The sequence below is a fragment of the Lichenostomus cassidix genome, chromosome 15, assembly GCF_008360975.1.
Source record: "Lichenostomus cassidix isolate B80296 chromosome 15, HeHo_3.0, whole genome shotgun sequence".
NCBI lineage: Eukaryota > Metazoa > Chordata > Aves > Passeriformes > Meliphagidae > Lichenostomus > Lichenostomus cassidix.
In genome coordinates, this window is record NC_139496.1 from 6,318,314 (window position 1) to 6,340,059 (window position 21,746).

Sequence of the window (21,746 nt, forward strand, 5' to 3'; positions counted from 1 at the left end):
TTCCTGCCCGCCATGGTTGCCCCAGGCAGTGTTTGAGGGGCACAGCTGAGCCTTTCGGGATGCCTTGGGTTCTTCTTCTTGAGTTGAAGGAGTGAAGTGGATTTGGGTTTGTGTCAGGTGAGGTTCCAGGCAGGGGCTGTGCTGGTGGGTGCAGCACCCACAGCAGTGTGGCTGGCTGGGTGCCACGGGGACCATTGTACTCCGCTGCTTGAGGCACTTGTAACACGCAGAAGATTGACCCAAATAGCAAATAGATTCTTTGGGGAGTAGGAGTTTTCTGACAGCCCTCCATGTAAGTGCTCCTGTCCTTGTAGGTAAGAGCCTTGGTAAGTTGTTCCAGCTGAAGGCTTGCCCCAGTAATTACTGCTGCCAGACAAGCACTCATTCACTGTGAAAGGAGGTTTCTTCAGCTTTGGGTAGATGCCAAGTTAAACTTCCACTAAGATTTCTTATATTTGCAGCCACAATTGATTACTTTTCTCATTATTTGATCTTGACATAGAGACATACGGATTGAGCTATGTTTATATTAACCCCTGAAGATTTTTTTCTTTAGGAACATCCATCACAGTTGCATGCAAACTGTTCTGCTCTGGCACTTGTAGCTGATATTAGCTAGGGTTTTCAGTATTGCTACATGTGGCAATTGGTATGGATCTGCCTAAAGAGCTGCAGTGTTCCCAGCTAACCAAGAAAGCAATAGTGGTTTGTTAGATGTGCAGAAAAATGCATGCAAACAGCCCTGGAGAGTGTGGGGCATGGCTGTGCATAAACCTAATGGTTGGAAAGGATTTTTCAAGTTGACTCTAAAGAATTCACCAGTTACTAACTTTATATATGCAATAAAAATTCTGAGGGAAGGAGAAAAACCCACCATTTTTCACCGCTGATTTTCAGGAAATTTGATGTTAAAACTTTAAAGAGAGAAGAGGCTCTCGGATGTGGAAAATACCAGAGTAAATTGCCATTCAGTTTTAATTATTTCTGATGTAACACTTTATTCAACAGCTGTTTTTATTGTTTTCTACTCAGTGGTTTTAAATCGGTGGTCTGCAGATTCCTGGGGTCCTTGGACAGCTTGGGATGCCTGAAAGTTATCTTAAGAAAAGCAGGTCTGTTGTTAGTGTGTTTGAGTTTGCTGTCCAAGAGTCTGCTCCATCCCAGGAAAACATTTTGTGTGTGGACAAAACTGAAAGATTGAAAATAACTGTGGGAGTGAAAATGCTCTGAGGCTGTTTCCCTAGAGAGAAGCTTCTAATGAAACCTCTTGTTTCTGTTTTTGGTTATTATTTCCAATTTGTTAGACCTTGTCATTCTTGGTTAAATCTCTGTTGATGGAAGGGTGGAGTAGAACTTCTACCCTTTCTCCTTTCTTCCTCCCGCTTTTCCAAGCAGGTAATTTGCCTCCTCATCATTTCTGTGTTTACTTTAGGTGAACTGTTTAATCGAGCTCTCCAAAGTGTCGGAACACATAATTATGTTCAGCTGTTTGACATACTTATGTAGATACCAGGATATTGTTATTAACGTCTTTCGATACAAGGCTGAATTCCATGAGTACTTTGAGAGAGGGATAATTTTGTCATAGTTTCTCAAGTATAGCTGAAAATACTACTGCCCTTCATTTCACTGGTCTGTAGCTTTATTTCTGGGCAGTCTGTAATAAAGAGGTTTATAAATAAATCCCTACCTCTTTTTGTAGTGTTTGAAGGCAGTGGCCAGATCTGTATGCAATATGCAGAAGGTGGGAATTCAGATGCTGTTATCAGTGTTGCTGCTGTCTCAGGCTCCCCTGTGGAAGCTGTCCTTTCCCAGGAGCACAGAGGTCTCTGGAGCTCCAGCAGGACAGAGGAGCAGGCACAGCATGCCAGGAGTGGGGACTGGCACCCTGTCACACCTTGGCTGCAGACCTGGCTGTAAGAGCTGGGTCACATCTTCTGTCTAACACCCTTGTTCTTGTGCCAGCTGATGAGGGGGTTAACAGGGAGCCCTCCTTGCACCCTCACTCAGTTGTAGGGCTGTGCTTCAGTCTCTTCTTTGGGAACTTTCCTCCATGGGTACTTGGCTGGCAGGTTGCCTGTGTGGTGTCAGGCAGCTGCAAGCCAGTGGCACAGAGCTTGCATGGGCAGAGCAGCAAGACAATTGCATCTTCCACAGAAAGCAGGAGTCTGGAAAAGGTTTCTGTGTGTATCTAGGTATCCTCTGATCAAAAGGTTTTCAAACTGCTAGTACAAAGGGATTGTTATCTTGCTGGTGAAAAATTGCAAGTATTTGAAATCAGTTTGCATCAATCTCTTTGGGGTATTGTGCTGTGCTGATTTAGTAACATGATAACTTCTGGCACTGCTGCAAAAAGACAAAACAATCTTCAAGATCAGCCTATAACAATTTGGTATTTTTGGTACTCACTGGAACATCAGTCTTAGAAACAGGACTGCTAAGACTCCCTGGATCTTGTTTAATAAAATCATGTAGTGAGGGCATCATGATTATAAATCACACTTGGAAATTGGCCTGCAGAGTACTCGCTGGGTTATGTGGTGTCGTGTGTTCCCAGCTCCTTTTTAATTTCCGAAAAGAAGGCATATAACAGCAGCTGGAGCTAGAGGTGGAATTCATTTAGCTGCTTCGAGAAAGCCACTGCCAGCAAAAACCCAGCAGCTCGACAGTCTTTGGTTGTAGAGAGGGAAGAGGGATCCAAGTGACTGGAGCTGGTGTAATGAGAAGGAAAAGAACCAAATGATTTGGCAGCATGTGAAAGAGGTAAGGATGTGGTAGAGAAAGGAGCAGGAGGAGCTGAAATGAAGAGCAGGAGTAAACAATGTAATTTAACTTATTCAAAAGGGACAGAATGCTTATTAAAGCTCTGAGAGATGATAAATTAGTGCTTTGCTGCTATTGTTACTTCAGATAGAGCTGTCATGTGGTAAGGCTGCAGCAATGAAGGCTGGAGGCTTACGGATTCATGGAGGGGAATGGAAAGTGGGATATATGGTTACGTGATTGAGAGTTGGAGCTGATGGGGCAAAATGCGCAGCCCTGACTCAGGAGAGCATTCTTACATGTGCCTGCTGTTCCCAGGAAGGTGCCATCACATCCTGGAAAGGGATGGCTCAGTGTGTGTCCTGCTGCTGTGAAGAGATATCCCATGCTGAGGGCTTTAACCTTGGTCGGGAGGAGCTGTCAGAGCACTGCTCTGGCTCGTGAAACCCTGTCTGAAACAGCCCCAGAGCCCTCACCTGGAAGAGCTCTTAGGCTGTAACTCCTGTGGCAGCACAGGAGTATCAGGAGATCATTTGAGGTTGTGAAGTTTTCCCCTAGGGAATACCGGGCTGGGGGAGGGAATCACAAAATGATTCTTATCTTACATTACACAGAATCTCTTGCATTACTTACTGTGGCATATTGTTTCCTCCCACAGAGTTCTGCTCAATCGCTTTCAGGAAGAGGCTACTCCGTAAGTCATTTTACAGCTAATTCTTTCACTTCTGTTGATGTTGATTGCAGAGGTTTGCAGTACCTATTGCACAGCCACTGACATGGAAGAAATGCAGAACATAAACAGGGTTAGAGCACAGGGCTGTCGTGCACCTGGCAGGGGGACAGCCCTGACATGTGAGAGTGCATTAAGAGCCTGAGGGCTTCTTATTTCAATATTATACTTATAGGGAGGGGGTTTTTTTGTCGGTTTATGGTGTATTTCAGCTAGATAGACACCTCTGGAGAATTACGAGACCTGAGTGGGGAGAGTTTTCAATACCAGCAGGAGAAGCTTGCCTCCTCTCCTCCCTCCCCCACACAGGTTTTCATTTGTGTGTTAAATACACAGTTACTCCCATTTTGCAAAGAATTGTGACCCTCACCATTGCAAACAAGAAAAAAGTCAATATTCTCTTATTTACAAGCTCTGAGTTATAAAACAAGCTCTCTTGTTTTCAGAGGAGGGTGCTGCTGGTGTTTTCTTCACAGGAGTGCCACGATGTTCTAGGGTGGTGTTTCAGGGTCAGGACACGTCTGCCTGTGTATGCACTGTACCAGACATATTTAATTGTCCTTTTCTGTTCATATGTACCTTATTTGTGTGTGCAATAATGACATTTCTTCATGTAGAGGTGGATTAATTTGTTTATTTTGGGTACGTTTTCTGCTCAGCTGTCCAGAAAGGCAAGCACAGACATCACTGAGTAGAGTAATAGAGAAATAGGAGAGGGTGTGAGAGGCTTAGCAGAGTCAACATGAAAATTCCTGCAATCACATTATACCTGACTCTCAAAACAAATGTATGCTGGGGAGATATGATACCCTGGTTGTTCAACCAGTAAGTCATGTGTAGTGCAGAGGTTATAGATGAAGGTCTGTGCAAATCTGAGCATGAATGTCTCAGTCCAGCAAACAATTCCTGCCTACACCCTTTGACAGTAATTGCTGTTTTCACAACTTCTGCCATGATAAAGTTTTGCCTTCTAGGTGAGTGGTCCCAAACTGTTTCATACCAAGAGCTAAAGCTGCTCATTCCCTATAGGATCAGAACAAGGGTGGATTTTGTGTACTTTGGGAAGTTCATGTGGAGGCCTGAAACACATTTCTTTTTACAATAATCACCAGAATTATTTTCTTCCAATAATTTATGTTGTAAGTTTAGGGTAGTGTGATGGAACTTGCAGGCTTCTACCCAGTGCACAAAGAGAAAAAATTGCCAGGCAGTGCAAAATTTATGGTCTGATTTCATAGCGACACTGTCTCATGCTATCATGGATATTAGCAGAAATTCATAATACAAGATTAAGTATATTTTCATCGTAAAACCATTACAAAATAACATATGACTTGAAAAGTCTCACAGTTTTAATGAAATAATGTCACAAATTTTTAGACGGTAATTACATGTCTACTAAGTATCCTCCTGTCTAAATCTTGCCAGTATCCCAGGTGAGTATCATTGCTTAATTCATTGGGAGATGAGGAATGTTTGCCCTAGGACCATTGACTGCTGCTTTCCATACCCAAGAGCAGTCAGATTCACCTAAGCTTCTGAAGGCAGATGCTTTATCTTCTATTTGTCTGTAAAATGCTGTGCACGCCCATGGCACCACATAAATAATAATGAATCATCTTCACAGATTTTATGACTGAGGGCATGGTTTGGGAACTAAACAATTTCCCAGTGGCTATAATATAGGTTGCAAAATCGTAATGGAAAAAGGCCAAAGAATTCTTCTCAGAGTCTCAAGGCCAATAAATCATAAGACTGTTTTCTTCCATTGCTGGCTATTCAGGAATGTACTTTTGTTTCTCAGAGAAATGATTTTGAGAAAATTACTAGCTCCTTCTCTGTGCATGTGTGGGGACAAGGTTCTCTTATTTTGCCAACCAATAACTTCTGAAGGGAGCTAAGAGCTTCTGCATGCCAGGTTAGTATTTTGAGATTGTGGGTAGTGTGAACTGGCATTGTTTTTCTTCATGGGCTGTCATTTTCCCTGTTAAACTGCCTTCTGCCCCACCATGTGCCAGTTCTTGAGGCTGACTGTTTCCCCCAAGACTCTGATGCTGCTTTAAATTGATTTATCATAAGCCAGACTGCCACTTCCAGCCCTGCCAGACCTCACTGGCCCAAACTCACATGGGAAGCTGATTATCCCACGTGGCACAGAGATGTTCAAGCCACCAGATCCAGACAACTGGCCCCACACCAGGAGCTGTCCATAATACCTTTGTAACAGTTTTCATTTTCTCACGGAAGCAGCTGTGGCATTAAGTCACTATTTTGGCTCTGCCCCTGTTTCCATGGAATGGGTTGTTTCCCAGACATGGTGAAAGCAGTGGTAGTGGGAGGCACAGTGGAGATGCTGCTGTTGGGTGTTCTTCCTGATAGCTGTGCTGATGGCTTGTGTTGTGGAAGGCTTGTGGAAGGATGATCTGTATTGTTACTCGGCAAAGTTCTTGTACTGGGTTCCATCAGCAGCTGTTTAAATACCACAAACTATTCTGTGTGTGCTCAGTTTTAATTACCTCGTTCTGAATCTGCACACTTCGCCATGCACTGGCGTCAGCTGTCCTTGCAGAGATGTTTGCTTTCAGAATCATTTGTAGAAAATGCACATTTTAAGGAAGTGAGCATTTGCAAAGAGAGAACTTAAAACCTGCAGTAGGAATCTTGTATGAAAAAATCTCAGTCCAAGGTTTGGCTCATCCAGCTGAGCCATCAAGGCCTGTCTGGGCAGTCAAAGCAGGTTCATTGGTGAGAAACCTCAGCAAATGCCTTGTCCATAAAATATAGACACTGGAGCAAGAGCCAGGAAGAGAACTAACTGCAAGTGTCTAAATAATTAACCCCTGAGTGTTGGATATTCCAGCAACTTCCTTGACTTCAGGGTTCCCATGGAACATTAGGTGCCTAAATAAGGACCATGCTTGAGGTAACTCTGTGAAATGCTGGTCTGATTGAAGTTACCACATACCCTCTGGTGCTCTCCAGCTGCACTTAGATTTAATTTGAGCCTCAACACCAGCATTAACAGTGACCTGGCACGTAGTTTCAGAGTCTATCTGTGCATACTGCAGCCAAAATTTCTTATAACCTTATCTCCCAAAATAAACTTTCGAATGGCGTTTACTTTTACTTGGATAGGATGAGACATTTCTATGTCTGTACTGCTGCTGCAAGTTCCTTATCTCATCAGTAGCATGTGTTTCATATCCTTATCTCATTAAATGTATACTTCCACTGTGCTGAGAAATAGAACATGAGTTTGTTTATGGACGTTAATATCTCATTCCCTCTATGACTCGATGGTTACAGTTGTGTGATAAACTACTCCAGCCATTTGTCACATTTCCTGCATGCACAAATGAGATTAGTGATCTCAGTCAGAGAGCTCTGTCTGTCCTCTGAGCAGACAAAACAGATTTTCTTTTTGGTAACAGGATGAGAGGCCTGTCCACCTGAAAATGCACTGATTTGTTAACAAGTACACAGAGAATCAGAAATCAGAGTTAGAATTAGTTGAGGTTTCTATATATCACTGATACATATCCACCCTGTGGACATTTGTCAAATTTATTTCTGGTAATTAATTTAGAACCAAACACAGTTACAATGAATATAAGATCAGTACATACAGTTTGTTATTAATGGCTAAAAATTTGCAGCTGTTTATAAGGTTGAGCACACTGTACAGACAAACCCAAGCTGTAGTTGAACTTGACTGAGCTTTGTGGAGAGCATGGAAAAAGATAGAGCTGGGGAATATGTGGTAGCTTAAAAAAATAAACAAAAAACCTCTTCCAATAAATTATGTAGTTTATTTATAGAGCATCTGTGCAGCTGTTCGTCTTCTGAAATGGAACGGGCTAGAATGTGGGAGTGAATAAAAGAATAAACTTGAAAGCATATGGCAAATGGATAGCCAGTGAGCCAACCTGTCTGAGTGTGCCTTGGAACGAAAGTACAGGAGGATGAGACGTCTTTGTTTGGTTTTATTTGTTCTTGAAAGGGTTTTTTTTTTTTAAATAAAAACAGTAACATACACTTGGCAACAGCAGCAGCTGATTTTTATTCTGAGCTTCTGTAAAATATCAAAGTCTTTGTAGCCTAGTCAAATCTCTGGCAGCTGATCAAATTCTGTTGATTTTACATCTTCCTTGTTGAGCGCCGGAAACCAGTGTCTCAGATAACTTGGGCTGGAGCTCATGGATAGAGAGAAATGTGCAAAACACCATAAGGCTTGCAGAGACTCTTGGGTCATCCAGAGTCAGCTCAGTGCTATCTGCAACCCTCATTCCTCCTGCTTGGTGGCATAGCCTGAGAACAGTGATCTTGTCCCCAGGATGAAGTTGAACCTGAGGTGGCACAGGCAAGCGCTGGGTAGGTTTTGAGCACTCTGAACCTATTGCCGTGTCTGCCTGTACCCCAGGCTGCCCTCCCTGCCTGTTCCTCTCAAATGATCTCATTCATTTTTGGAACTGGCTTTCCAGTTGCTAGCAAAGCTCTTCACAGCCATCCAGGACTGTGCTGTGTGCTCAGTATTGCTGTACAGTGGGGCTGTCACCCAACACAGCTGCCCACAGCCACCCTGTCCCTGTCAGATCTCTTTAGCTCAGGAGTGCAGTTGCCAGGACAGGCAGGTCTGAGCTGCAGTTGCCCTGGTTTGCAGCGCAGAAATAGTGCCCAGCACAGCGACCTCAGCGGGAGGGAGGACAGGTATGAACGGCTGCAGAGTGCTGGGAAATCATCAGCCAAGGAACTGTTGACTCTGCAGGTTTATATACCCTGGAAAGCTCTTTTCATGGCCTCTTTCGGTTTGGTGCCAGCTCAGTGCAGTTCTGTGACACCCTGAAGCAGATGGTCCCTGCTAAGGAGGCTGTTCTCGTGCCAGGAATCCTCAGTGTGTGCAGGGCAGGTGTAATGGTTACAGAGGCTCACTGGAGTTCACACCAGCAGCACTCCTCAATCCCCTCTGTGCTTCAAGGATGCTCTTGTGCTGTTAGGCTGGGACCAAATTATGGCTTGGAAAAGTACCTTCAACACATCTCTTCTGTACAGACCCTATGTCAGTACTGCTTCCTACATGGAGCAAGGCCCAGGGATGATTGTATACCTTGATGTCTTTGAGATGGCTGTGGAGAAACTGATGTCTTGAGAAGGATTAATTTCTCCATAAAGATAAAATTATTGCAATGAAGCATGTAATGCTTCTGTTTGGGAATTCCTGAGTGTGACTCCCTGATGGTGTGGAAACACGCTCAGTGACCAGAGGCACACTGGAATTGTGACTAACAGGATTTCTCTACCTGCTGCTCTGTCACACAGTAATGAAAAATCTCTTCTGTAGGTGGGTAACATTTCTTGGCTGGGCTGGAAAAATCATTGTATTTTAGGACTGCTGATAAATTAGCATTTTTCTGTGCCAAAAATCAATATTGGAAACAGGGCTCTTGTTATGAATCTAAAACTCCTTGAGCTGGAGCCAAAGTTAAATGATAAAACTGAATTTAATACGTATTTCCTACAATAGTGTGCCTGTGGGCTGGCAGTGTGAGCAAGACTTTCTGGACAAGATTTATGAATAGGGGAGTAATAATTCCAAAATAAGTATCAATCTCCTTTTGCCATGATGCCAAGCATAAAAGAGGGACTCTAATTGTCTTTTCCTTTTGGACAAGAAAAAGAATGGCAGATAGGTTCCCTTCAGGTGGAACAATAGTCTGTCTTCTTTGAAGACAGATAGAAAGAGGGGAAAAAAAGAGTCTATAATAAAGTGATCTGCCTGCAAGTGCAATGACGGCACAAAGGATTTAAAAAGATAGAAAAATAATAATATGGAATAGAAGCATAAAGGAGTTTTCCCTGTAAGATATCAGGAATTTTAGACAGTCAGGAATAAAATGGTGGGTGTCCATCCAAAGCATTTAACTTCTGCTGGTTTTCTTGTGTTTCTAAATAGCCTCAATTCACAAAAACTATCCCCATGCTTGAATTCACCTGGACAGGCTGAGTTCACTGAATAAATAAGGAGTTTGTTTGCTCTTAATGCCGGGTGGGATGGAGCCAGGTTGCTGTAAGCCAGCTGAGGAGCTGGGCCCTTGGCTCCAGGGACTGTCCCATAAGCCATGAGCTCAAATTGAGCTGAGTAATTAGTACACATATTATTCCAGATCTGTGGGAGCTCTTTTGAGGGTTTTTGAAATGTCCCATGAAAAGCTTAAGCAGAAGTACAAACATAAATAAACTACATACTTCAGCTTTACAAATATTGAAGTCCATGAACTTCCTTACAACACATTTTCCTTTAGAAGTTCCCTTTTCTGAAAGTCTGTTTCTTCTTAGATGACCTCTGCTTTTAATTAGGATGAAAAGTCCCATGGATTTTCACTCATCTCTACAGCCATAAGCAAGCACAAAGGGCCCTCTCTGGCTGAGTTTCCCCTGCCTGAGCCGTGGCCTTGGCAGAGGGGCTGCCTTGGAGGCTCAAGCCAGCAGTGGTGCCCCTTTGTCCCTGTGGCTGGAGTGGGATGGGATGATCCTGATTTCCATAAACCCCCAGCTGCAGGGAGGCACAGCCAGCTGACACCAGGAGCCCTTGCGAGCCCCTGGAGGGATGGGTCATATGACTTGTATGTGATTTTTGCCCGTGTTTTTAATCTCCCTGCCGCTGCCCTCTGCTTGGGGCACGGGGGGGGGAATAGCCCTCTAATCTGACTAGAAAGACACTATTGTTAAACAGACACATCCCCCGAAATTCCCAGTGCTCCTTGGCTCTGGGGCTGGGATAGCCTCGCTGTCGCTGGCCTTGCACGCTAAAATGAAAAGTTGTCCTAAATCCATCTTGAATTCACCAGCCTGGAAAGGATTACATCCTGCTCAAGAGGAAAGGCAAACGATTTTGAGAATATCTGGTCTTTATTTCTGGACCTTTTTGATTAAGACTGTCCTGAAGCAGTTGTACCATGTATGTGCTGTAGCTTTCTTTGTGTAGCAGGGCAGGCTATTTGCTTGTCTATCTCAGCTGTTTTCACATTGTAGTTTGCTCTCCTGACTCTCTTGCCTTAGATTCCATTGCCTTGTTTTAACCCTCTTTCCTATCCCTTTCCCAAAGCCAACAAAAAGATGATTAAAACAGACAGCTGTTTAGAATCAAGGCTCCTTACCTAACTAGCACAGTGAACACGGGTTAAGTGTGGGGCCTCTTGGGGGATTTGCTTTTGATTTTTCTTTAATTCTCTGATAGTCTTGTGCAGTGAGAATGGGCAGTGCTGGGGTTTATAACTACAGGGATGGTTAAAATAGCCCATTTTTCTGAGGGTTGCCCACTGATGCTTGTTGTGCTGGGTTCTGTGGCAGGTTCCTCAGAGGAAATTCACGTGGTTGGGTGGAACAGGGGTTTACACTCTCTTGTTTTGTCTCATATTTCGCTGTGCCCTTGCAGAAACTGCGCTCAAAACCACGGCGTGTAAGGGGAGCAGCAGAGGAAATAACAGTGCCACTGCAAAATGCAGTTGTAGAAATAAAAGATGAACATGTGTTGTTGGCCTTGATAGTTGGTGAACAAGAGAGATCAAGGAAAAGAAATCAATTGCATCAACTTTGCAGGTGTTATTGGTATTAGAGAACGCTGTCTGTCGTCTTCGAGCATCATAAATATTTAATTGTGCAGCTCAGTGGAATACCCTGATTGCTTATCAGTCCCAAAATGGCTTTCCCTGTGTTAAACTGTATTGAAATAAAGTAGTCTAGAGAGGGTAAGTTCTTTGGGTGATGGTAAAACTAATCACTGCACATCCAGAGTGTAGTAAAGGGTTCCTGGAGGTTGGTGGTTTTTACTCAGTTTCATCACTTGCATTTCTTCCTTGCCACCTTTTTTTTTTTTGACTGGGGTATGTTATTATAGGCGAGAGAGCTCTTCAGTTTCTTCCCTGTCCTAACAGAAGACAAAAATGCAACTTTAATTTAGCAAAACAACAGATGCAACCCTAAGTCAGCTCTCACACCAAAGAAAACTTTTGGTAACATGCTGAAGGTGTGGGGGCTCTGCTGTGAAAGCTGCAAATGGGTGGAAATCTGCTGTAGGCTGAGGTTTCTCTCTTCAGTTCGTGTTTCAGCCTGGATGCTATAGAGCTGGCTGCTAAAATGTGAATATTCTGGGCCATGTGGTTCCTCTGCAGTGGGAATTCAGCGCTCCTCCGTTCCCTATGGGGTGAGAGAGCAGAGGGACTCCATGCTGCTGTCCCTGTGCAGGTGGTTCAGGGAGGAGTTTTGGGCTGCCTTTCTAGGAACTGTTCAGCTCCTGCTGCACCAGTAAAAGAGTTGCTGAAGAGCAACTTTCTCATCTGCAGTGCTTGCATTGCTGGAAGAGCATTCAGATGGAAACCCAGGTCAGCCATGTGAGATGTTTTGTACACAGGGTCAGTGTTTTCACTTCCTGCTGCCTCAGCATTTCAGCATCACAGTTCCTTGTGGTCAACATCAGCCACAGTTGCCATGACCTCCTGGTAACGCTTTAGAAAGGTGTCCTTTATTGTGTTTATAGCAAATAAATAAATGAAACTGTATGAGACTTCCTATGGGATGCAAAAGGACCAACTGCAATTCTACAAAGCCAGGGAATGCAGAGCAAGGGCAGAAATGTAAATTAATCCATTGTAACTTGGGTGTGAGCTAAGAATCACACAGGGGTGGGAGGTCTTTGCAATACCATTTGGCAAGTGATAAGGCCAAATACTCTTTGCTTGTTCCTTGTCTCTTTGTTTTATTAAATACCTTTAGGGAGGCAATAGTGTAATTCTGAAATTCAAGCATTGTGGTATCCAAAAGTTGTTTTAAAATCCTTCAATAAGTGATACTTAATTTCATGGAGAAATTCTTAACTCCCAGTTCAGAATACCCTGTGTTCCAGCATAGTTTTCAGGTAATTGTAGCTATTCTCTTTTCTCAGCTCATCACAGGTCAGAAACTCAAAGGCATTGAGGTTGAGTAAAACAATTGTTCGTCACTCTGAGCTCTGCTTTGGTTTTGTGGGAATTGTCTGCTTCTGCAGCACCTTCAGTTTCATTACTTGTTATAAAGTTTGGTTTACTAACCTGCTCTTGAAACAGACACAACCACCAAAGCTGCTTTTTAATTAGCCCTGTGGCCCATCCGGTGTGGATGTGCTGACGTCCTGGCTGTACAATGTACTTCCAATGAAAGGGAACCGTCTGCCATAGAGTCGCGTAACCTTGGGGTCAGTTTTGAGCTCAAAATTGCTTTTGATTATGGAGTTAGTATGTGTCTCAAAAATATAATAAAAAATCCAGAAAGCACTAGTGATCCTTACACAGTGCTGCTGAGTTACACACTTGAGGGGTATCACATCTAGATTTTAATGGAATTAACTGCCTTATTTATAGATTTTTTCCAGATGCTGTGCTTCTGGTTGTGAATATTTAGAGGTTTGCAGCCAGACTGAGGGAAAATTGGCATACAGTTACATCACTGTGGACACGGCTGCAGTGGCTTCTACTGGAATGTGGCCTGATTCATACCTTTACTGTCTGCATTTCATCTCTCTGCTATATGATGGATAAGACCGTGTGTGCCTGAACACTTATGGCCTAGATCTGTAGTATCCTGAGGAATTTTCTTGTGTGATTAATTCACCACATGTGTTCAGCAGAAAGCCTCAGGACACTGGCAGTTTTGGGGAAGATGTTAGCTGCTAGGTGCTTGCAAACCTCAGTTCATTTTTTTGTTAGACTGGTACTTTGTTATCTGTAAACAATAAGAAACGTTTGGGTTGATTAAGAAGCTATCATGTGTGGTTCTTCGGTTTTCTGGACATGGGGTTGAAATGGTTCATGCTGCCCTTGAAATCAGCTCATCAAAGCAGGACAATTTTTGGACATCCTGTAGCAATTAGAGTGCTGTAGATGAGGGATGGTACAGACTGTGTAGTGTGTGCTTTGAACTCCTGCAGCAGCATTCTCAGACCAGTTGGTAATCACCAAAGGAAAAAATGGTTGCATTTGAGGTGGGTAAAACATATAAATGTTTTACTGGATTGATGAAATTCTGCCATCACCTGCAGGGCAGCAGCAGCATTCAACAGCTGAGAAGTTAAACTTAGTGGTATACTTGTAATAAACCAAAGATTCAAAATTTGATCTCAAAACTCACTGTGTAAAAGGCTCTCTGCGAGCTTTCCTCCTAGCAAAATAAAAGCAGGTTGACACAAGCATGGTTGTAAGGCTCATGACCAAAGTAAGATCAAACCTCCCCTTCCAGTTCACAGAAAGTGTTTTCCCTAGGTATTCACGTCTCTTCCTAAGCTGCTTAATAGCATCTAGTAGCACACTGGTTTAAGAGAAAAGGAGCTGGAGTCATGAAGGTTGGGCTGTCACAGTGGAGATGGACGAGGTCCCAGAGCACTGTGTAACTGGCAGGCATCGAGCTGTGATGGGTGCAGGGTGCTCCCAGACTTTGCCTAAGAGTCTTTCCTTTCCCCTAGAGACTCGTTCTCTGAGGAGCCCTAGTTCAGTTCATTTCTAAATAGCCAGGGAAGAGGGCAGGAGAGAATAATAAATGATCCCTTGAAAACAAGAGGCAGCACTAGACGCCACACAACAACCCAAACAGCCTATTTAACTGCAGCCAGTTTCCTGCTGAAGATTCATTTCGAAGAGATTGCGAGAGCACTCGAACAGGAAGCTGCAGCTTCACCAAACGGTTTCAGTATCAGTGTGTTATCTGTGGTCATTCCCCTCCGCAGCCTGCGGCTGGCTTCTGGTTAGCAGAGAGAGGCACTTTGAGCTGAGCTGGCATCAGTTCCCACCTACTTAATCAGTTAAGCTGTGAGCCGTGTGGTTAGCTCGAATCCCCTGGTCGTCTTGTGGATTGCCAGTGACAGGAAGGGGGAGATGCATTGAGTGGTTCCGACAGGAATAGCTTGGTTATCTGATGGTCACCCCAGAGAGTGATAAAATTATGTGAGCTCTTTTCTGAGAAGACATCAAAAAAGCAGAAACTGTTGTCTCTAACCACCTGAAGAGTTTACAACGTCAAGGGAAATTTTGCTTATCTTGAAAGCCTCAAAACTGTTAACCCGCCTTCACCACTGCAGACCACAGCACTGCCTCAGACTCACAGTGCGCAGAATGAAGTACAGATCATCGTGTGCAAAGCTGTAAATTCTTACTGAGGAAACACGATCGTTCAGATCCTCCAAAATAACTTTGGCACTTCAAATTCAGAGGTGAACAACTTGAAACATATGAGAGGAACTGGGCTTTTCTGAGGAAGCGTGCTCTGTATTTTTAGAAAACGTGGCCTCCTTGGGTCTGTCATGTTGTCAGGAGTTTGGGCATACCAAGTGATGAATCACTTTTCAAAGTGTAGCCTGTTTGATGAGCCTGGATTGATCTGAAGCCAAAGTGATGGCGACTGTGACAAGAGCTTGCAAAGGTTAAACAGAGAAGGTGGTCGTATCCTGGGAACCCCACTTAGGGCACTTAATTTGTTTTTGTCCTGTATTTGGTGAGCAGACTTCAGGATCAGAATGGACTTCAGGGAGAGGGTGGGGAAGGCAGTGCCTTCCTCCTGCTGGACCAAGGGGCTGGGATGTCTTATTCCATGGGAGAGAGGCTCCCATGGCTGGTCCAGAGCGCTCATGCCCATCACACCAGCCCTGGGCATTCCAGCCCCTTCCTCACTGCTGGCCTTGGAATAAAAGCAAAGGTGGGCTTGGCAGCTGGGCCCTGGCAGCACAGCCTCACCCTGAGTCTGCACATCTCCAAACTTGACAGTGAATTCACACAATGGGAGGTGTGATTTGTAGCTGTAACAGTCGCCTGATGAAATCCAGCTCATCTGCTGCTTTTGTTCAGGTTTTGAAATCAAGGCTGGGTGTTTGTAAGGGTGTGTGTGTCCCTACAGAAGGGATGAGAGATGCTTTAGTCTGCTGACGTTGTTTGGCTCAGCCTCTGTCAATGACAACCACAGCAATCAGTGCATTTTGGGCTCAAAGCTATTTCCTGCTGCAGATTACGTCTGGTATGCATAACGTGTTAATTTAACAAAGCAGTTCTTTTGATACAGCTTTAATTTTTTAACAACAGCTCGAAGGCAATGATGTACAGATTATATAGTGTCAGTTTCCCAATTAAAGTTTTACAGGAAAATACTCTGGTTTTGCTTTAAGCCTGTTTTGAATTCTTCCTTCTGGCACTTGTGCAAATGGAAACTGTGCTGTTGCAAAGCATCCATTTGAAACCTTGAAATATTTATTGAGGCTGCATTGAATACTGAAGCAGGAATCTTCCTGTAGGCTTGTTGATGTCTGTCATATGCATTTATTTTGTAATTAAATGTCTGGAAGCTTGTGTGTGTGCCTGAGTGGTTGGTTTCTTGTGTTTTATTTTTTGCAGGTTTTGTTGGTACTCTGTTTTTTTCTGATAAATGCTTTTAACTCATCACTTTTAAGAGTTCTATGAAAAATTATCCACAGCCAGGCCACATCTTTGATGTATGGCAATGAACCTCCCACTAATTGTTGTGCAGCACACTGAGGAGGTGGCTAAGCTGCTGCCCCTCCTAGAACACCAGCTGCTCATTCCTGCAGCAGAACATGCCTGTTTGAAGGCTATGGAATAGAGAGCACCTGAAGGGACTGGCTGAAAAGATTTTGTTCTTAAAACACCACCCACAAACTGAACTTTTTTTTTCCCCCTTTCCCTGTGTTTTCCCTTCTTCCCAGCTCTTTGTCTTAGAAGATATTAGGTCAGTGTCACTTCCTGTTTATTTAGGCTGGAAGCAACAGGGACTGACCATATCTGAAATTACCCCCAGAGTGCCTTCTAAGGGATGTGATGGTGTGGAGCATTAACTGAATCTCAGAGGGCAAAGCTCTGACACTAGACAGGACCAGGAGTCATCATCTCTGGTGACAATGGAACATGCATCTGTGAAGCTGCAGAACCAAATGCCCCTTGGCATTTCCCCTGTGCCCTGGTGACTCTGTCCAAGTACTCCCCACTGCTCATTCCCACCCAAGGCATAGCCCTGCTCCAAGAGTCTTGCTCTCCTGGAGATTGTGTGGTGACTAGAACCAGAGGATCAGATACCTAATTCAGATTAATTTGCAGCCTGTGGTGGTGTGAGTTATTGCCCAGATTTGCAGGCAGCAGGGTAGGATGAAGGTCTCTCTGCTTGCATTCCAATCCAGCTGCTTTTAAAGGATAGGGAGCATGATCCCTGAACCTGTGCCCACCCAATGGGCTGGGGCTGGAGCAGGCAGCTTCTCTGCCTTCAGAATGTGCTGAGAGTCTGAAGGATTCCCTGCTGCCAGAGTGCCAAGGAAGCCACCTGGCCCACTTTGAAACCAAATGCTGCATCTCATGTGTTTATCACTTCCCTTGTTTTCGTTTTTTCTCCATTTCCAACTAATCTCTTTGGATTAGTCCTGCTGCTGGATAATTATGACTTTCATTCTCAAGCTTGGCTGCATTATTTTTGGGCAGCTATTTAAGACTTTATTTTAAAAAAACTTGTGTCCATATTTGCATTTCAGAACTCACAAACAATGATACTTCTCACAGTACATCATTCTTCAAATATTTTTCTTAACAAGTAGAACTTTTTCAGGAATGCCAGAATCAGTTTCATTCTGTGAATCCTATTTCTGGATCCTATTTAGAGCATTTACAGAGAGGGAATTAAATGGGCTGTTCTCACAGGTACATATATCTGGTCCCATGTGAGAAGAGAGGGTAAAAATTGGTTGATATTTCAAGGAAATTACAATAGTTACTGAGAAGAAAGGCCCTTCCTTTTTTTTTCTTTCCATCCTGGAAAAAAGTACACATTTATGTGGGAAATAAAAGCCAAAGCATTCATTATCAACACCAAAAGGAATTGATTCTGCAGAAGTGTTTTAGTTCAGTGACTTTATTTGTATAAAGGCCAATGAATGATGTAAAGATAATGGTTTTATCTGGTGGATGTTAGCACAAGCTGACACATACCCTCTGCAGCTCTGATGGGCTGCACCTGGTTGGTGCAGAGAACACAAGTGTGGGCAGAGTGGCCTGTCAGGCCCCACTTCATCCCTCACCTCGGTGGGTTTTAAATCATCTTGGGGAAAGGAGGAATCAGCAACCCAACTGAGGGATTTTTGGAAAGTGTTTCTGTTGAGTTCCTCAGTTGAATGATGGCCAATGAGCTGTTGGGTTGGCAGAATCGATGTAATAGCTGGCTTTTGGAACTGAATAATGAAATTTTAATAGTCTTGCAAATGTAAAGGAAATCAGTTCCTCAAAAGCTTCCAGTACTACTGCAGCATTGAATGAGAAAGATAATGGAAGTTGTTTTAGGCAGTGTGGTTTAAATGAAGAGGATGTGTTCAAACATGCATGAAGAGCAATGCAAATGAACTTTAGATTAATCTGGTGTTTAGAAAGGAGGAGTTTGGAGTGTTTTTAACTAAAGTGTCAGCATGGTGCCCATCTTGTTGGCCCAGAGTGCTCTGACACACCTTGCCTCAATGCCTTGTGCTTTAAAGTTTGTGTTTAGGTGGTTGGGTCACTTATCAAAACAAGCTCACAGGGAGATCAAAGGGGAGGGCAGGTTCTCAAAAGAGAGAGAATTAGAAGGACAATTTCCCATAAATTTTCTTCAATGCTCTACTGGACAGCCAGGGAAAGTGAGCAGAAGATGGCTGTGTGGAGGGGTTGAGTAATGTGAAAACGTGCAGAATCAAAGCTGCTTTGGGGGCTGCCTGCCAGCTCTGAGGTGTGGGGCTGACAGGATGATCATTATCTCTGAGGTGTGTGAATGCTTCAGCCTCTGAACAGCACATTTGGCACTACAAACTGGTTTATCTAGAGGTTTGGGGGGACAAGGAAATGCATTTTGGAGGTTTTTGCTTTGTTTTACTTGAGGAATGGAGTGTGAAAGAAAGATCCTCAATAGGACTGGTTTCTGCTTCATATCACGGATGGTTTACACCTGATCTGACCAACATCTTATCTCTGATCTGTCTGCCTTGGGCAAACATCCCTGTGGGTGTTCTGTTCAGGTAGCTCTTTACCACACTGGCCTTGGACAATGAGAGGGAGAACAGTGGGATTTTCATCTCTGTCAATGACAGCAGTAGGAAGTTGCAGGAATCTGAAGAAGACACAGTCTGGAGAAGGGAGTGGTCTTTGTCAGCTCAGCAGGGCCACAGCCTGGCTGTGACTTGTGGCTTTACTGAGCCTGGTGTTTTTCACTCAGCAGTACCTCCTCAAGTTGATTGATTTTGTCAGAATTTACTTTAAAAGAAACGAATTCTAATCAGTGGTTTTGAAACCTAAGGCAAACATGTCATTGAAAATAAGCTTACAATGGTTTGATCAAGATCTCATGATTTGAGGTTTTCAGACATTTAAATGTGTTCAATTGCTGTGAAGCTGGAAGCACAGGTAGGAAAGACTCGTCATTAAAGTTGCATTGTGAAGAACCAGATTCAGAACTTCCTGGAGCCTTGCTGATGGCATTTTCTGATTCTAGAATCAGAAATGTAGTAATGTGTTTTTAATATTTATTTGGGTTTCAGTTTGGTCAAAGTCTGTTGCCATTTTACCCAAACCTCTTTTATAATGGTAGGTTTCTCTCATACCTCACTTGGAGTCTTGCTGGTGGTTTTCAACCTCTTCCAATTTGCAAACAACCTAAGAAAAACACCACTAAAGCTGCAGAGCGCTATATTTTGAATGCAAAGCCATTTTGACCACAGGCTTGCTTTTCTTAGCTACCTTTTTACAGCTCATTTAAGAAGTGCTCCACAAAGCTGGAGGTCTGATGTCCCAGGGCTGAAAACCAGTAGCTTGATGCAGTGGGGCCCTGTGTCTGGTTCCTGGCTCTGCTGTAGAGTGAATACAGACTGTGCAAACCATGTTTTACTGACATTTTGGTCAATAAAAGTATGTCTTTCAGTGTCAGTGCAGACTCTTTCTACCTCAGTGAAGTTACTTTCTTCCTTCTGACTGGAGTTGGGGTTGGATTTGTTTGGATATTGTGGCGCTCTCTGACGCCTGTTTAATTTTGCTGGTGTGGTGTTTTTGTGACACCATGGTGCTGTGAGAGTTGTAAATTATTCTTTTACTCAAGTAGACTTTATAATTTGGTGGGAAAAATTGCTTTCCAGCAAAACTCAGCCTGAAAGTTAACATGTTCATTAGTCACTGCAGTGGCCTACAGTAGTACGACTTGTGGGTTATTTTACAATATGTACTTTTCTGGTTGCTTGCACAAACAGAATACAAAAGTTGCTTTTATATTAATCTTAAAAGTTTCAGCCTTGAATGCTTATAATTTCTGCATCCTGAATATTAACCAACAAAGGAAGCGAGGTTTTGTGTTCAAAGCCAGGAGGAGGAGACAGGAGGTCTGTGCTGTATTCCCAACGCTCCTGTAATCTTGCTCTGGGATCTGGGGCGTGCTGTTTGCTGTGCCTCAGTTTAGCTCATGCGTGGGGCAGGGAGACCTTCTGGGTGTGTTCACTGGCCCAGTTGTGTGAAAGCTTTAATGCTCTATGGGATTGCTGCTGGAAAAATAGAATATTGTGTTCAGACTGCAGGAATCCGTGGGTTTAGAAGTTACCCCAACAGCTCAAAATGGCATTTTTTCTACTTCTGGCCAGGGCTGGCATCTGCCATGAACACCTCCATCTTCAGTATTATTTTCCCCCTTGCATGTTTTGCACCCAGGGGCTCGAGGAGACTCTCAGAATCCATACAACCATGGATGATGGTTTATCCTTGAATTTCACGTGTTGTTCTTCAGTATCCTGGTGTGTAAGGGCGCCTCTCCCCGTAAAGTTCCCGCAGAAGCCTGGCACATTGTGTTACAGCTGGCCCCTTATTAACTCTGCATTTCCCTAGTTTCTTTGCCTTTCCAGGTTTGAGTTAGACGGCTTGATGTTACTTCAGAGCCGTCCTTTTGATGGCTGGAAACGATAATAGCCTGTGTCATCTGCCCTTTAGATGGAAGGGTTATGCCTCGTCCTTTATTCCTCGTCTCTCCTGACAAAACCCATCCCACAATGCGCCCGAGCCGCTCGCAGGTGTTCCCGCCGCTCTGCCCTCTCACATGCACCACAAATTAGTAACAGAAGCTAATGGCGCAGCATGCGGCCATCAAAGGGCTGACAATTCCAGCCTTTCCAAAGGGCCCTTTATGTCAGAGCCCCCCACGAGACCTGTCCGGCTGAAAAGGCCGTTTGTGTGTCCGTGTGTGCGGGCCGGTGCCGCGCCCCGCCGGCCGTGGGCCTCACGCTGCGCCCCATCCCTGTTGCTGCTGGCAACAGATAAAAATCGCTGTTCGCCACAGCGGGGCCCGCAGCACATCAATCATCCTCCCAGATAAAGGCCTCGGGCCTTTGGCCCCATCCCTCGCTTGTTCCTAAATAATTTCCACTGGCTGAGCATGCTATGGTGTAGGCTGGGTAATTCAGTCCAGAAAACTTCATTTCACTAAAAATGCTTTGATTCTTTTTTTTTTTTCTTTTTTTTTTTTTAAGGACTGTTTTTGTTCAAATAGATGTTTGTTTCGAAAGGGGGAATTTAACTGATGAAAGGGATGCCGTGAAAGTTCAGAGTGAGAATAATAAATAGAACTGTGTGGTTAAATGTAAAGTACAACCAAGCGGCAGCGAGAAGAATTAGCATTTACCCGGAGTAACAAAGCACCTTCGCACTTTAGAAGACGCCTTTCGGCTTTGGCATCGTTCAGCTTCCTGAATTTATATATATTTAAATAGAGATTAATCTTTATATATGGATAACATCATTTCCACCACACCTTTATTAAAGAGATTTATAGCTGGGTATCAAATTACACTTTTAATACAGCCTAGTTGATTTTTTGGTAGCTGCAAATCATATTTGTAACTCCGAATAACTAAACAAATTTGACAGTAGCAAATTTTCTCCTTGACACAGATAATTCTTCATCCTGTCCTAATGTTCTGCTGTAAAGCCATAAGAAATTGTGATGCTTAGAGCCTGACAGTCAGAGGTTTTGTTCTTGCCACTTAGCAATCCTTCAAAGAAGAAACCATTGCAATTTAAATTGAAGGACATCACAGGCTCCATAGCAGGGAAACGTGCTTTGTAGATAAGCCCTGTTTTGTAATCTTGCTGGCTGGTGCTGTAAGGATAGGGTAGGTGGGATATAGTGGAATATTGAAAGTAAAAATCAAGTGTTAGGTCACAAATAAAATTGCTGTGGAAACCCT

At 43.7% G+C, this 21,746-nt stretch overlaps 1 protein-coding gene across 24 annotated transcripts in view; it reads left to right on the forward strand.

The window, feature by feature from the left end:
• The window catches only part of FBRSL1 (fibrosin like 1), a 503,769-nt gene that overhangs the window by 226,333 nt on the left and 255,690 nt on the right, over positions 1-21,746 (forward strand). For 20 of the 24 annotated variants that reach the window (XM_085075748.1, XM_085075758.1, XM_085075756.1 and 17 more), the window contains one exon: positions 3,422-3,457. The exons of the other annotated variants lie outside the window; for them this stretch is intronic. In XM_085075748.1, coding sequence (XP_084931874.1) covers positions 3,422-3,457 — 36 coding nt within the window. The remainder of the gene's footprint in view (positions 1-3,421; positions 3,458-21,746) is intronic. 24 annotated transcript variants of the gene reach the window in all.